Source organism: Poecilia reticulata, chromosome 12 (assembly GCF_904066995.2).
Source record: "Poecilia reticulata chromosome 12, P_reticulata-male-v2, whole genome shotgun sequence".
Classification (NCBI taxonomy): Eukaryota; Metazoa; Chordata; class Actinopteri; order Cyprinodontiformes; family Poeciliidae; genus Poecilia; species Poecilia reticulata.
The window spans coordinates 21,100,804-21,114,412 of record NC_088841.1 but is presented as its reverse complement, the minus strand read 5'-3'; the positions used below and the strand labels follow the sequence as shown (position 1 = coordinate 21,114,412).

General features: G+C 37.3%; 1 protein-coding gene across 2 annotated transcripts in view; it reads right to left on the bottom strand.

The window, feature by feature from the left end:
• Positions 1–5,664: 5,664 nt before the first annotated feature.
• phf24 (PHD finger protein 24) overlaps positions 5,665–13,609 on the bottom strand; it is a 29,862-nt gene continuing 21,917 nt past the window's right edge. The window contains exons 4-9 of one of the 2 annotated variants that reach the window (XM_081613629.1): positions 12,843–12,921; positions 11,887–12,089; positions 10,634–10,797; positions 8,973–9,005; positions 8,178–8,255; positions 5,665–6,956 (exon numbers count right to left, since the gene is read on the bottom strand). In XM_081613629.1, the coding sequence (XP_081469755.1) occupies positions 6,860–6,956; positions 8,178–8,255; positions 8,973–9,005; positions 10,634–10,797; positions 11,887–12,089; positions 12,843–12,921 (654 nt within the window). In that variant the 3' untranslated portion in view covers positions 5,665–6,859. The remainder of the gene's footprint in view (positions 6,957–8,177; positions 8,256–8,972; positions 9,006–10,633; positions 10,798–11,886; positions 12,090–12,842; positions 12,922–13,609) is intronic. The other variant, XM_081613630.1, reaches the window with a different exon arrangement.

Genomic DNA, 13,609 nt, shown 5'->3' with positions numbered 1-13,609 from the left:
TTTACCTTTTCTCAATCTTTGGACTATATATTTTTATTACATTTCAACAACATAAGTGCATTTTATTTGGATTTTATTTGACAGTCTGTACATTAAAAAGTTGTACAGTTTTGTGAAGTAGAAAAAAAGTCAAATGATTTTCTAATTTGTTTAATTCCTTAGGATGATGTTATGCTTTGCATTGGTCAGCCTAAATCTATGCATTTGTAGGGTTAAATTTGACCTTATTCTGCTCTGCAAAACTTCTGAAGCCCAGTCAGATTGCTCGGACAACAGTTGTGAATGCCAATTTGTAAGTCTTGCCACTGATTTTCAGTTGGATTTTGCTGAACATCCTTTGATTAAAATCCTTCTATTGAAGGGTCGTTGTCCAGCTGACTTTCCATCTGCTTCCAGATGGGATTTTTGTCTCATTGTTTCCTAGTTATACTGACAAATTTTTGTTGAGTTCATTAATTACTTTTTTTTTTTTTGGCTTGCTTGTTTTCTAGAACATGTTTTATACAAATATTGATTGTTGAAAATACAGAGTTTATCTTGGACAGTCTTAAGAGCAAAGTGTATTAGCCTAGGAACAGATGTCAGATACAGTCTTTTTTTTATTATTGTTTTCTTAATATTAGAGAATGATAGACTATAAGGCCATTATAATTGAACACTCACATATTTGTTAAAGTTGATCAAAACACTTCTGCGTGAGGTTATTATAACCTGAAAATGATTATTATTAAAAATCAATTTCTCATAAAACTGCTCAAATGCAGGTGGAGCTCTTGGAGCTCTAACAGGGTAAAAAAAAAAAAAAAAACGTATATAATCTTAACTACTTCCAACAGGCCTTAAGAGCAGGATCTGCAAGTTAAGCTACACACCTGTATTGACAACAATGTCAATACCTTTGGGAGTAGACTCTTGTTTGTTTGGATCTTTTGGTCTTTTAAATCCACTGGAATTGTTCTGTCAGTCCACCCTTCTACTTTTAGCAGAGTTAAGCTTGGAGGCAAAGCTAGAAAAGAAAATCCACTCAGTTTTTTATCTCCTACACAATTTTATAACGGCATCACTTTTGTTTTCCACCAAATGTTCACCCATAAACAACACCTAAGCACAGCGAGATTCTGGACACAAGCGGCTGTAGATACTGGAGGCTTTGGCACATAATGAGGAGCTGTTTTTTTTTTTTTTTTTTTTTTAAAGGAAGCCTTCTAGCAGAAATGTTTGATAGAAGTTTCATTGGACTGGCTTTATTTTTAACTGGGGAAATAACGTCTCCCACCAAGACTTTCAGAGTGGACACAGGCCTAATTATTGACATGGACATAGTTCACTGTGGTGCACAGATGTCTATTCACAGCGGGTGTTCGTTTCTAATTCTTTTCTCTGCTGCCTTTATGCCTAATTTTACAAGCTGGGAGTGTTTGCTGCTTGTATACATGCATGTGTATCCCTCTGTCTATTTGCATATCGTGTAGACAGAGCAGAAGGAAGATGCATGACCCTTCTTAATGACGTCTCCAGCTTTCATCAAATGTCATTAAATTAACTTGGTCTGAAAATACCCAGAATGGATCTCAGGAAGCATGCTGCTGTAATTGTCTTGTGTCAGCTGCACAAGCCAAGGGGGATTTCAAATAAAAACTCAGTAGAGAAGGTTTGTATGCTTTCTTTATTTGTGCTAGAATATCAGGGGGGTGGAGGGAGATGCTGCTTAAAACGTGAGTATAGAGGTGTGGTAGGTGGGTGTTGTTTGCTGCTAGTTTTGATGTGTACAAAAACAGTTAGCAACGGTGAGACGTAAGCTAATCCGGAGAGTTATTATACAACGCCTTTCAAAAGTATTAACAACCGTTAAGGTTTTGCACATTTTCTCATGTTAAAAAAATACTCCTGTTTTGTGTATTTTATGTGTGTTTTTTGTGGTGGACATGAAGTAGTGTCACAATTCTAAAGGTAACTGGAAAATGAGGGCACTGTTTTCAAAATGTTCAACAAATAAAGATCTGAAATGTTGGTGTGCATTTGTATTCATTCCCCTTCACGCTGATTCCCCTTCAATTAAACACTTGCTTTCAGAAGACAGCAAATGTAACGTATGCATGTAAGTGGCTCACTATTAATAGGTTGCAGTTTTCTATCATGCAATGCTTTTTTCAGCTCATCGTATATCTCACAGAGCACTGTTCAATCCATCATCTGTTGACAGCCTCTGATGTCCTAGCTGAGCGTTAACAGTAGAATTCCTCCACTCAGCAAATTTCCTACTTAAAGTGAGGATCCGTGTTTCTTTAGGGATTTATTTTATCTTCATCCATCTGTTCTGTCAATACTCACTGCCCTTTTGTTGGGTTTAAAAGCAGAAGTCAATAAGTTCTGCAGTTTTTGTCACTCATTTCAGGAAGTGAATCTCATAGAGTGAAATGTTTTAAGCAAGATTTCAAAGTACAGCACGGGGGTGGCAGTGGCTCGGCAGAGCTCGAACCCTGCTCGCTTCGTTCCCACTGGTAATCAGAGGTGAGGAGATTCACAAGGAGTTAACTGGACTGAGACTGGAGTCAATACATCCAGAGTCACAGCACACATGAATCCTTGGCATGAGGTATAAATGGAATGGAGTATTTATTCCCACTACTGCATCAGAAAAAAAAGCCAGTAGTATTTTATTCTGGCTTTGTTGCTCAGTGTGCCAAAGTGCTCTATTCACATTAAAGTAAAATTTGCATTTAATTTGGAATTTAAGCTCCCAAAGCTGTGATAAAGGCTGCAAAAAATATAACCAACATGTAAGATGCTTAACTGGAACAATTGGTATTCTGCTCTGTGTTCGTCTCTAATCATTCTATTTCAGTGAATACTTTCTCTGTGTAAAGACTTTGCACAATAAAAAGCTAAAATATACATTTTACTGTCAGTTACTTTTCTGGATGGGGTAAACTTTTTTTTTTTTTTATCAATTGGAATAAAGATACCAGAATCAAAAAATATTCAAATACAAAATCACATATTGCTGGTATTGCAGTCTTTTCAGGGAAATGTTTTCATCAGGAATATGTTTTCAGTTTATTTGGGTTAAATAACCAAACTCATTCACATTTGATCAAGCATTTTGTGCATCAATTAGCATGGTCAAGAGGATAGCAATTGAATCCATTATGAAACAATTACATAACGTGCCCATCAAAACCCATTTTCTCCCACACTTTTTGCCTGCTTAGCTCACTATCCCAACAGCCTGACTTTCAAGTTATTATTTGGAGTAATGTAACTGCAAGATTGAACTCCAATCATTGTATACACACAATGAAAACGTAGCAAAGGGTTAAAAACTATCTTGCTGCAAATTAAAGTTTTTATAATCCTTTTTACAACTATCTCATTTGCTTGATGTGGGAAGTCCTCTTAGCAAGAAGGTAGCCTCATGGCAGACATGTCCTTCCCTAGGACCTTGGGCCAATTGAAGGCTGAGAGTCTTTAACACTCAAACCTCAATCTGCAGTTTTAAGACTGAATCAGTTTAAGGTGAATTCAGACAGAAGCCAGTTCATGTTATGTTTTTGCAGTTTGATTATTCTGTGTTCCTTCATTTCTTCATTTGATCAGTCTTGTTTCTGTTTTACTTTAGTTCAGTCCTTCTAAGTGTTTCTAGTTATGTATATTTCTTGTCTTTACTTATCCCTTGTTACTCTGGTTTAATAATGTTTCTTAGGTGGAGTTATTATTTAGTGTTAGATTCATTTCCTGGCCTCTTAGGTAATCTCTCTTGCCCCCTGTGCCATTTTTTCTCTCTCTCTCCCCTCACACCAGTAGCCTGTTAGCTCATCAGCCCAGGTCTTTTGTTCCAGCATTCACACCCACAGTATTTAAACCCTTCTCCTGCTCACACTTCTTGCTGGTTCATCCTGTTATATACCCTGTTACTTCCCTTTCTACCCTGTGTTCTCCTTGCTGTTTTTTCCTTTGGAGTTATGATTTGTGTTTCAGCTCTGGCTCTCTGTTATTGTTGTAAGTTTTTTTTTGGTAATTTCTTTTATTAAAACCTTCTTCACCTACAAGCTGTCTCTGCCTTTCTGCAATTGGATCCACATCCACATACAAACACCTCCGCATGACAGATAAAGGTTGTACATTTTTTACAGGAATACACTTTTATTTCTGCTTGGACTTGCAAGTTGTATATCATTGATCAATGTCAAATATGTGTTTAAAAAAGAAGTGTGAGAATATAGCGGCTAAGTGTGCAGCCAATAATGTCATTTTCTTATACAGAATGTGAGGCATCATTGGCATAAACTACAAAATACAGCAATAGTGAAGTCTTGAGCTTGAATGTGATCTCATATGATGAAGAGGAGAAAGCTAGGTCATACGTGGCCAATGAGGTATTGGCACCGATTATATTGTGGACCGACAGCCTTCCAGTTTGATTCTGCCTGAGGGTGGGGCTCTGCCAGGGAAGACGAGGTTAAAGCTGTAAACAAAGCTGGCAGAGGTGACAGACTGCTGAACCAATTGGGAAATATTGATTGATATTTTACATTTTTTGGATTCTTTGATCGGGGTCACAAGGCAGTGGTATTTATTGTTAAATAAAAAAATAAAAAAAACATTTGCTTTTTTTGGGGAAAAAAATTATCTTCACGCACAACCCTGGTCATCTGGATGTTCTGTGGGGTTCGACTCTGCCTTGCATTGTTTCTTAACTTGAATGCGAAACTCTGCGTAAGTTTCGTTTTATTGGCAGAAAACTTCAAATATCTTCAATTTGGAGAAGTTGAGCTTTGTGAACAAATGTAAGTTCAACTTTACGATCCGATTCTGTGAACTAAAAAAATTTATTTTTGGTTTATTAACTTCAAAATACGTCATAAATCAGTATAACTGAAACGATGAATAGTTGCAACATTAGTCTGAAATTGAGACTACGGTATACACACAGAAAGCTTTGAGACAAACATTCTAGCTGTTTCAGTTTTTATGGTGGCAGTTTGCATCGCTTGCAGTCCAGTTTGCTGTGAGGACTGATGAGATGTAATTCCATAATTAAATTAAGGGAAGTTAATAACAAATCATGAAAACCTCATTCACCCCTGCCACAAGCTGACATGCTTGCATAACGTCCAGGATCCTAGTTAGGTGAGGGCAAAGTGTTGATGAGCACAAGCCATCTGTCATTCTGATTGAATTAGAGGAGCAGAGTAGTTGCTACAGAAAGGAATTGGTGTTTGGTGACATTCTTGTTTTGATCAGTCATGGTTGCCACCCTCAGTGAAAAGACCTTTCCTCTCTCTCTCACAACCTGCATTACTGTCTGACAACTGTCAAATAAAGGCCACTAAAGCCGTCACAACCTTTAACTTAAAAAAGTGAAGTATTTTAAAGTAGGCTTCAGTTACTGTTATTTTATTTGATTTTGTGATAATTCAAGTACTAGCACTCTTACCTTATAGCCATAAGGTCCTCACTTCTCAGAGGTCTTTCTTGCTGGAGATTGCATGTTCTCCTCATACAGGCGTGGGTTCTCACCGGGTACCCTGGCGTCCTCCCACAGTCCAACATCACTGACTATTAGGTTAGTTGGTCCCTCTAACTTAGCACCAGACAACACTTCAGTCCCCACAATGCATTGCTGCATTACAGCACATTATGAAAGCAACACAGGACACAAACTAAAGTGTAAATTCCAAGTGTTTATTACAACACTGTGACATATCTCTTCAACCGACAAGTTTAAATCTTATTTCTACACTTTATTCATTAAAAGAACAAGGCATACATCGTTCATATACACTACACAATGTCCAATGCCCCAGCGGTTTAAAGGGAAATCTCATTTACACTCTTTCAGTCCATCTTTTTCCTGGCAACCCTTTTCTTTTCTCTCAATAGCTACGCCTGTTAGGAAAGAAACCCCATTTCTGTCGCATCTCACTTTCTTTCACTAATTCATTACAGTGTTTATGTCAGACAATGATTAAATTTTATATCATTCTCACGGTGCAAATATTGTGATTAGAACGAAACAAGCGATTGTTTTTACGTTGTCATAGTGCAGCTCGGAGAGCACAACAAAAGCAATAGGACTATATGGCAGCATATATACATATACGTACATGTCACTTTGAAGGTTAGCTTTCATTAATGTTCACATCCTTTTCACAGTTAGTATTTCAGAAGAACACATATTCTTGGATGAAACTGGGATAAACAGAGGATACGTCTAAAGATACAGGAATAAATACAGCTTTAATGAATAATAATTTATATTGGTGTGTGTAGCAGTTGGCTTTTATTGTATGTAGATAGCATTGATTCGCCAGGGGCTCTGATGGTGAACTGAAAACCCAATACAATGTCACGTGTTTGTCATAAGCACATGGTGAAGTTTGAAGTAAATACTTGGAACAGAGCAACAGCTTGTCACACTAACGAACCCACTTGGAAATGTGTGTTATTTACCTCAGATGGCATTTTGTCACTTTTAGCATCCTGGCTTTTAATAGAGACACCCAAAGTTTCAGAAATTTCACAAACCGGCTAATCATGAAGAGGGGTGGCTGTCCTTCCCATCGTATCTCTTACGCGTTTTGGAAACTGTTTGGTGTTTGGAGCTGTGACAGCTGCTTCCACTTGGGGTGTCTGTGTATCAAACACATTCATGTTGCCTGTGTTGTTGTGCTGAAGTGACACTGGAGAGGAGAGTTTCTGATGATTGCTTCATTCGCTACTACCTCTTGGTGCTTCAATCGGTTTCCTCAGTCTCACTCGTCATGACATCATGTCGGCATGTTTATCTCTTCCCCCTGTTCATCCGTGGACTACGTCGCTCTTCCTCTCTCTGCAGGCTGCACTGGAGGAACCTGGACTATAGAGGCATCCGGATGTGCATGGCAGAGCTATTAGGCCGAGCTGCCAAAATGTAGATGGCACTCTCGCTTAAAAAGTCTGCCCAGGTCAATGGCCTATTGCATTTAAGAAAACAAATAGTTACTTAGACAGCTATTACTCATGCTATAAAATTATATTATGGATTCGTTTATTATTATGTCAGGAAACTTGTTTTTTTTTTTTTTTTGTCTTTAATGTAAAACATTGAACAGAGAACTAAACTCTTGTTAGTACATGTTTGTAGTAAGGAAGGTAAAATACAGGAGGAAATTAGTTTGCTAAGATAAAACCAGAATAAAACTCAATGGTTTTCAATAAACAAGGCAGGTTCAAAGGAGAAAACCAAAATGCTCAACCCTCAGAAATCACCAGATCAGCTTTATTGCAGGAGGATTTGGAGATATGGAGGTGGGAGCATCATGTGATGGAAGTGCATTTGCATCAGAGACAATCACTTAAATGGTGATAATGATTTTTGCACACAGCAGCCATAAAGGATTTTGAGGTCCAGGATTTGCTGATCACATTTCCTTTGTGTCTAAATTGTAAACTAGAGTAGTTTCTGTTGATTTTTCCAGGTTGAGCCTCTGAAATTCCAGCTTCCGAAATCAACTGCAATGCAGTATGAGCAATGACTTGTCTTGGGAAGTTTAAAAACACACAGCATTTATTTTTTTTTTATGTTTCTAAACAAAAAAACATCCTACTAGTTTTAATAATTTAAAAAAAATATATAATTTTCTAGTTCATAAATAGGATATAAAACATGTCCAAGAGGGATCATCTTACAAAGGATTAAACTACCATGAGTCCAAGTAATATAGTTAAGAAGACCATCAGGTCTCTGTCTTATGCCGCTTGATGCTTTGAAAATTAGGTTACAAAAAATGAAACACACTTTGTTAATTAGTGCTCTGCCTAATACAACTCCCTATGTGCAATTAGGAATCCCCGGAGTAAGCCGCAGCAGTGGCTGTAATTATTGCTGAATCATGTATAACATAAAAAAGTCCCAAACATCCTGTGATTCCAAAGAGGCCGTGCCTTCATGTGGTGTTGACGAGTCAAAAGCGAGTCTGATGCCATTTGTGACGGCAGTTTAGCTTGAAGCGGGCTATGACTGTCCTCGTGAACACTTCTGGGATTATTCGTTTTGCTACAAATAACGATGCTGCCCAGGAACAGCCTACAGTCAAGGTTGCATCCGCCAATTAAGCACAGAGTGTAGGAAAAGTTTCAGAGCATATCGTTTCCCGACAAATATTTAGTTTTCACAAAAAAAAAAAAGTACAAACCTGTTTTCATCAGTCTTGCTCCTTTCGCTTCCAGAGCTGGCTGGACTGCTCTCACAGATGGGCCCAACATGACTTATGCTAAATAATGAAACAGTGAAGGAAAGCGTAACATTGCATTAGGAGATGGCAGCCTCATAAAAATAAAAATAATATTCACTGGCATAAATGAAACATAAATATTTTCAAAACTGGCAATGTTTTCAAAATATTCTAATTTCTTTTCAATTATTTTTAATAACAGTGCCTTGCAAAAGCCATCTCTGAGTAAGGCTGGGCAATGCTCAATTTTAAGTCATGGCTTCACTCATTTTCTGATGTCTCGTATAGACACACTACTTTCTATACTTGTGAATGTAATCAAACAACAAAAAGATATTTAACATGCATTGAGCAAGACTAAGATTTTGTTAGTGTTAGATTTACTTTTTCCTGTTGTCTGTGAAGCAGTGTTTTTAAAGAAAAGCTCAGCTGAAGAGAACAAAAGGCTTTTTTTCCCCTAATTCTTGTAATTACAGGCCATCTTATTGTTGAGCCATGCCTTGTGCAGCATGACCCAAGGGCATAAACAGCCTGCACTCTGCTCATCAAACTTCATTGACCCCTAAATACGCCTCTCTGAATGATTCATCTTCAGAAAGAGTATCGGTTCAGAGCTAAGAGGAATCTCCCGCTCTCTCTCTTCTCTCTAAATCTAAATCAAGAGTTTGTCTGAGAATACTTGAAGGACTACAGGGAGCTGAGGGATGTTAAGGTGAGAAAAAAGAGACGGGCCATGCTGTGCTGAGTCACACTCACCCACAAGTCATAGGAGAGCAGAATCCCATGAGTCTGTGGGGAATAGGTGAGAGGTATATGGAATGGTACAGCACAGGAGATGTGACAGCACCGGCACAAGAGGTTAAACAGAACACAAAGCACATGCACACACAGTTAGATGCTGGTGGAGATGGAAGTTATTTGAGATTTTATCTACAAATGGAGAAAACAATGGACAGTGGTGCAGCTTGTCCAGGAGGGGCTAGCCTCCTAAAAGTGTTTCACTCTTGCATCGATCACTAACCAGGAGGTCACAAAAGAACCGTGAACAGGATGTAAAGTACCGCATTTGCCTTAGTTAAGGTCAGCATTCAGAACTGAACAGTGTGATAGCGACAGGGCAAAATTTTCTTCATTGTTGTTTTGTTGTTGCCTCTGACTGTGTTGTGCTGTGAAATGAATTTCACATGTTTGGTTCTCCTTTGATCCAGTTTGAACACAAAGCTCCACAGAGGTGGGGTGTGTTGTGGGATTGTTGCATGCTGTTGCTCTCCAGAAGATGCACTGATTATTAATTGGATTAATTTCTATGTCTGTTTCAATCACAAAACACAGCAGGTACATACACACACACACACACACACACACACACACACACACACACACACACACACACACACACACACACACGCACACACACACACACACACACACACACACACACACACACACACAGAAGAACATATTTGAACTGGTTTTACAAGAGAAATGATGAAATTCACTGGCAGTTTCATTTCTGACTTTTAAATATTTATCAGATTCAAACATCTGTTTTATTGGTTCTATAACCTGATCTGAACTAAATTGAATTAAAGTGATTATTAATTTTTTCTATTTTAATTGAACTGAACTGACTTGATTAAATTCAACATAGTTGATAGACTGAGCCATATGTTTTGACTAAACCCCTTATTGAAGGAAGATATCTGTTTTTAAATGACATAAATGTGAAATGCTGGAAAGTCAAATATGAATGAAAATAATAATACCCATTTGGTGATTATTGCTAGTGATTAACGTTTTTTAGGATTGTGTTTCTTGTGCCAATTTTACTAGAAAAACTTTTTTTTTTTTTAACTGCTTGTCGAAAGTAAATGACAACATCTTTAAAGTAATCCAGGCTGTTATAAAGACAAAAAAAACAAGTGAGTTTAAAAATCTGAAATTATGAAAAGACCAAACAATTAAAAAAAAAACATGTTACCATAGTGAAAAAAAATTAAGAATGAAATGAAATAATGAAATGAAGTGTTAAAGATGAGGTGATAACTTAGTGGCAAACTTTACTGAAACGCACTGTTGGCTAAACGTTCTGTATGCCAATTTTATTTGAATAGCTAAACAAAATAAGTATCAAATCAATAAGCTAAGCTTTATTTTAGGTAGCCCTCTGCTTTGTGCTGAGCAGAGAGATTGTGTCTGTGTGCTAAGAGCACTTTAGTGACAACAGACATTATGATTTATGACACAGGAATGAAGCAGATTTAACGACTGCTTCTTTCTCTCCATCTCTGTTCCAGTACTTGAAGCAGTTCACCCCTTTTTCTTTTTTTTCTGGCTGCACCAGCTGCTGTCTGCATGCAGATGAGAGCCTAACTCCCCAGACTGCTGCCTTTAGTAGCAAGGCGTAGAGCTCTCACCTCACATTGCAGGATTGAGGATCTTTGAGCTTGTGGAACCAGGACTGCTGGGCCTGGCGGCATTCTGCTCTGGTGACCACGTCGTCTTTTTCCGTGACCAGTCCTTGAAAAACCGCTCTTGCCTTGTTTCTCTCCTTAGCGCTCAACAGACGCACCAGTGAGTTCTAAAAAAAGAAATAAACAAAGAAAAGAAATTCACAACAGCGCAAGCAAACTGAACATGGACACTATGTACTTGCTTATATTAATAAAAATTATTCCGACCACGCATACCGTATATACATATTTTTCTGCATTTGCCTGCCAAAGGCATTATTTAGAGTTTTTGCCAAAATCATTTGCAATCACATTAGTACTGACTGATATAATCTGCAAGCACCGTTTTACCTTCCAGTACCATAGAAAAACAGTACATAAAATGCAACAGCAATCTGACTGGTGTTAAATCTGAACGTTGATTGTCAGTGATGATAAAACTACAAAATAATGCAGATGCATTAAAGCCACAATTTGATTAAATAATATCAATTCCTTTTAAATCACATAATTTCTAATAGATGTTATTTTGTGTAAAATGTTACAATAGGGGAGGCTGGGGTAAGAGGAGCCAGTACTCGTATTTATAGTATATACATTTATATATTTCAGAATATTGTTCATCCCTTCAGACAACCAGAACTATTTTGATAATGAAAGATGTTCAAAAGAAGTTGTCTCATTCCGCAATTTACCTCATAAATGGATTAAGTTTAGCTCAACTTACCCCAAAGCCTCTATTTTGACTTTATTTGTGTCCACAGGTAAAATGACACACTTTTATCTTCGGTTTATGATCTCATGTTGGAACTCATACATGGCACAATTTATATGTAGAACAAAATGGAAATATATCTATTATAGTCCAAAAACAGTCCTTACAAAACGTATGATTGAATAAATTTATTTGTAAGAATTAACAGTCTAACAACTTTACCAATGGTTCACTTCACCGAATCAATGAAAAGATGGCTTCCTCTTAACTATTTGGTCACATGATCAATGTTTTCTACCATTTCCTAGATTTGACTCAACTTATCCCAACTTAGCTACTACATTGATATTCTAAATGTCTTTATTATTGTTGGTGTGATATTGTGCACACTGTTTTACATTGTGGTTTAATAGAAATGTCCCCATAATGGAATATTTGCAGATATTTCTATTCTATTCTATTCAATTCCAATATATGTTTCTCCACCATCCAAATACTATACCTCAGTCCTGAAATTCCTTAGAACAGCCAGCGACTCAAAGTAGAGAAAGTCTGACCATTCGATGTGACCCTTCTTCTCAGGATCCAGAGAAGCAAACTGGGCTAAGACCTCCTCCTCTTGCTCATCACTCAGGTCCTTCTCAAACTGCTGCTTGGATACAAAGTGGCGGTACTGCAGCAGCTCATCTGACACCAGGCATGACTCTACAACGGCAAGGAGCAATTCATCACATCACAGTAAATTAGTCACCCACTGGTCTTCCAGATATAATTAGTTTAGGATGACTCATGGGCAGAGAAGACGGGACCACCTATGCCCGTCATCCTGCAGAGCTTTAGGATAACGAGGAAAAAAACTGAGATCTGAGAAAAATCGAAAAAGAATTTCAACTCACATCCTATAGATTAACTCGACACAGGCTGATGTTTCCATACTTTTTTTGTTAAATATGATGTCATCGTCAGAATTTAATACGGTAGATTAGTCTTGACAACTTATACACATCACCAGAATCTGACAGATATGGCTCCTTACACAATATACATATCCTTTTCCACATTTTGGAAACTTAAATATATCTTACTGGGATTTATGTGATGGAGCAACACAAATAAGAAAAATAAATAGAAGTGGAAAGAAAAGGACACAAAGTATTATTTTTTCCAATTACAAAATTCTGCAACAAAACACACAATTTTTAAGAACCACTTTTTGTAATGTGCAGATTACAACAGTGCCAGATTCTTGGAGTGTATACAGCTAACGACAGAGTCACAATAGGCCACTTGACTTCTAATCCGATTAATGTTTTCCATGACCAAAAGTCTGAATGAATTCATTGGTAGGCTACAACAGTGTTGGCTATCCACTGACCAACAAGAAACGCGAAATAAAACTTTCTACTGGAAGCAAAAGGAAAAACAAAAATCAAACATACAGCATATTTACTGTCTCACCTGGGATGATCTTGCACTGCTTGAAAGTCTCCATTAAACTGTACATCTCCTCCTCTGTTAGAAGAAGATTCACATTGTCCTGCAGGGGACAGGGCAATAAAAAATAATTACAAAATGTACAGAAAGCCCCATCTTAGAGTCTATTTAGAATTTATTAATGACATTGCCACAAACTTGCACACTGAAGCAGAACTTGTAACATGCAATTACAACAATTATGCATAAATTGGTGAAAAGGAGTATGTGATTTTGAATATTTACAAATAAATCTGAAAAGTGTGGTGTGCCTTTGTATTCAACTCCTTTTACCTGGATCCCCATCCACTAAATTATGTGTACCCAATTGGCTTCAAAGGTTATCCAACTTGTAAATATAACCTGCCTGCATAGTTTCGAATCTGTATACATATAGCCATTTTGTGAAAGCTGCAGAGGTTTGTCAGCAAACATTAGTGAAGACACTGTGTTAATAATAATAATAATAATAATAATAATAATAATAATAATAATAATAATAATAATAATAATAATAATAATAATAATAATAATAAAGTTGTGGAGAAATGAAAAGCATATATGATAGACCTGATAAAGAAAGACAATCCTCACAAAGCTATTTGAGGAAGGTTGTTGGGGATAAATAGTAGGTGAGAAAAATGCCTGAATTCCCCACTGCTCACACATTAAGTTGAGCCCAAAAGAGGAAGTCGTGATCTCATTATGTCAACCAGCAGTAGCTGAGCAACAGATTGCCTGATAATGCCCCG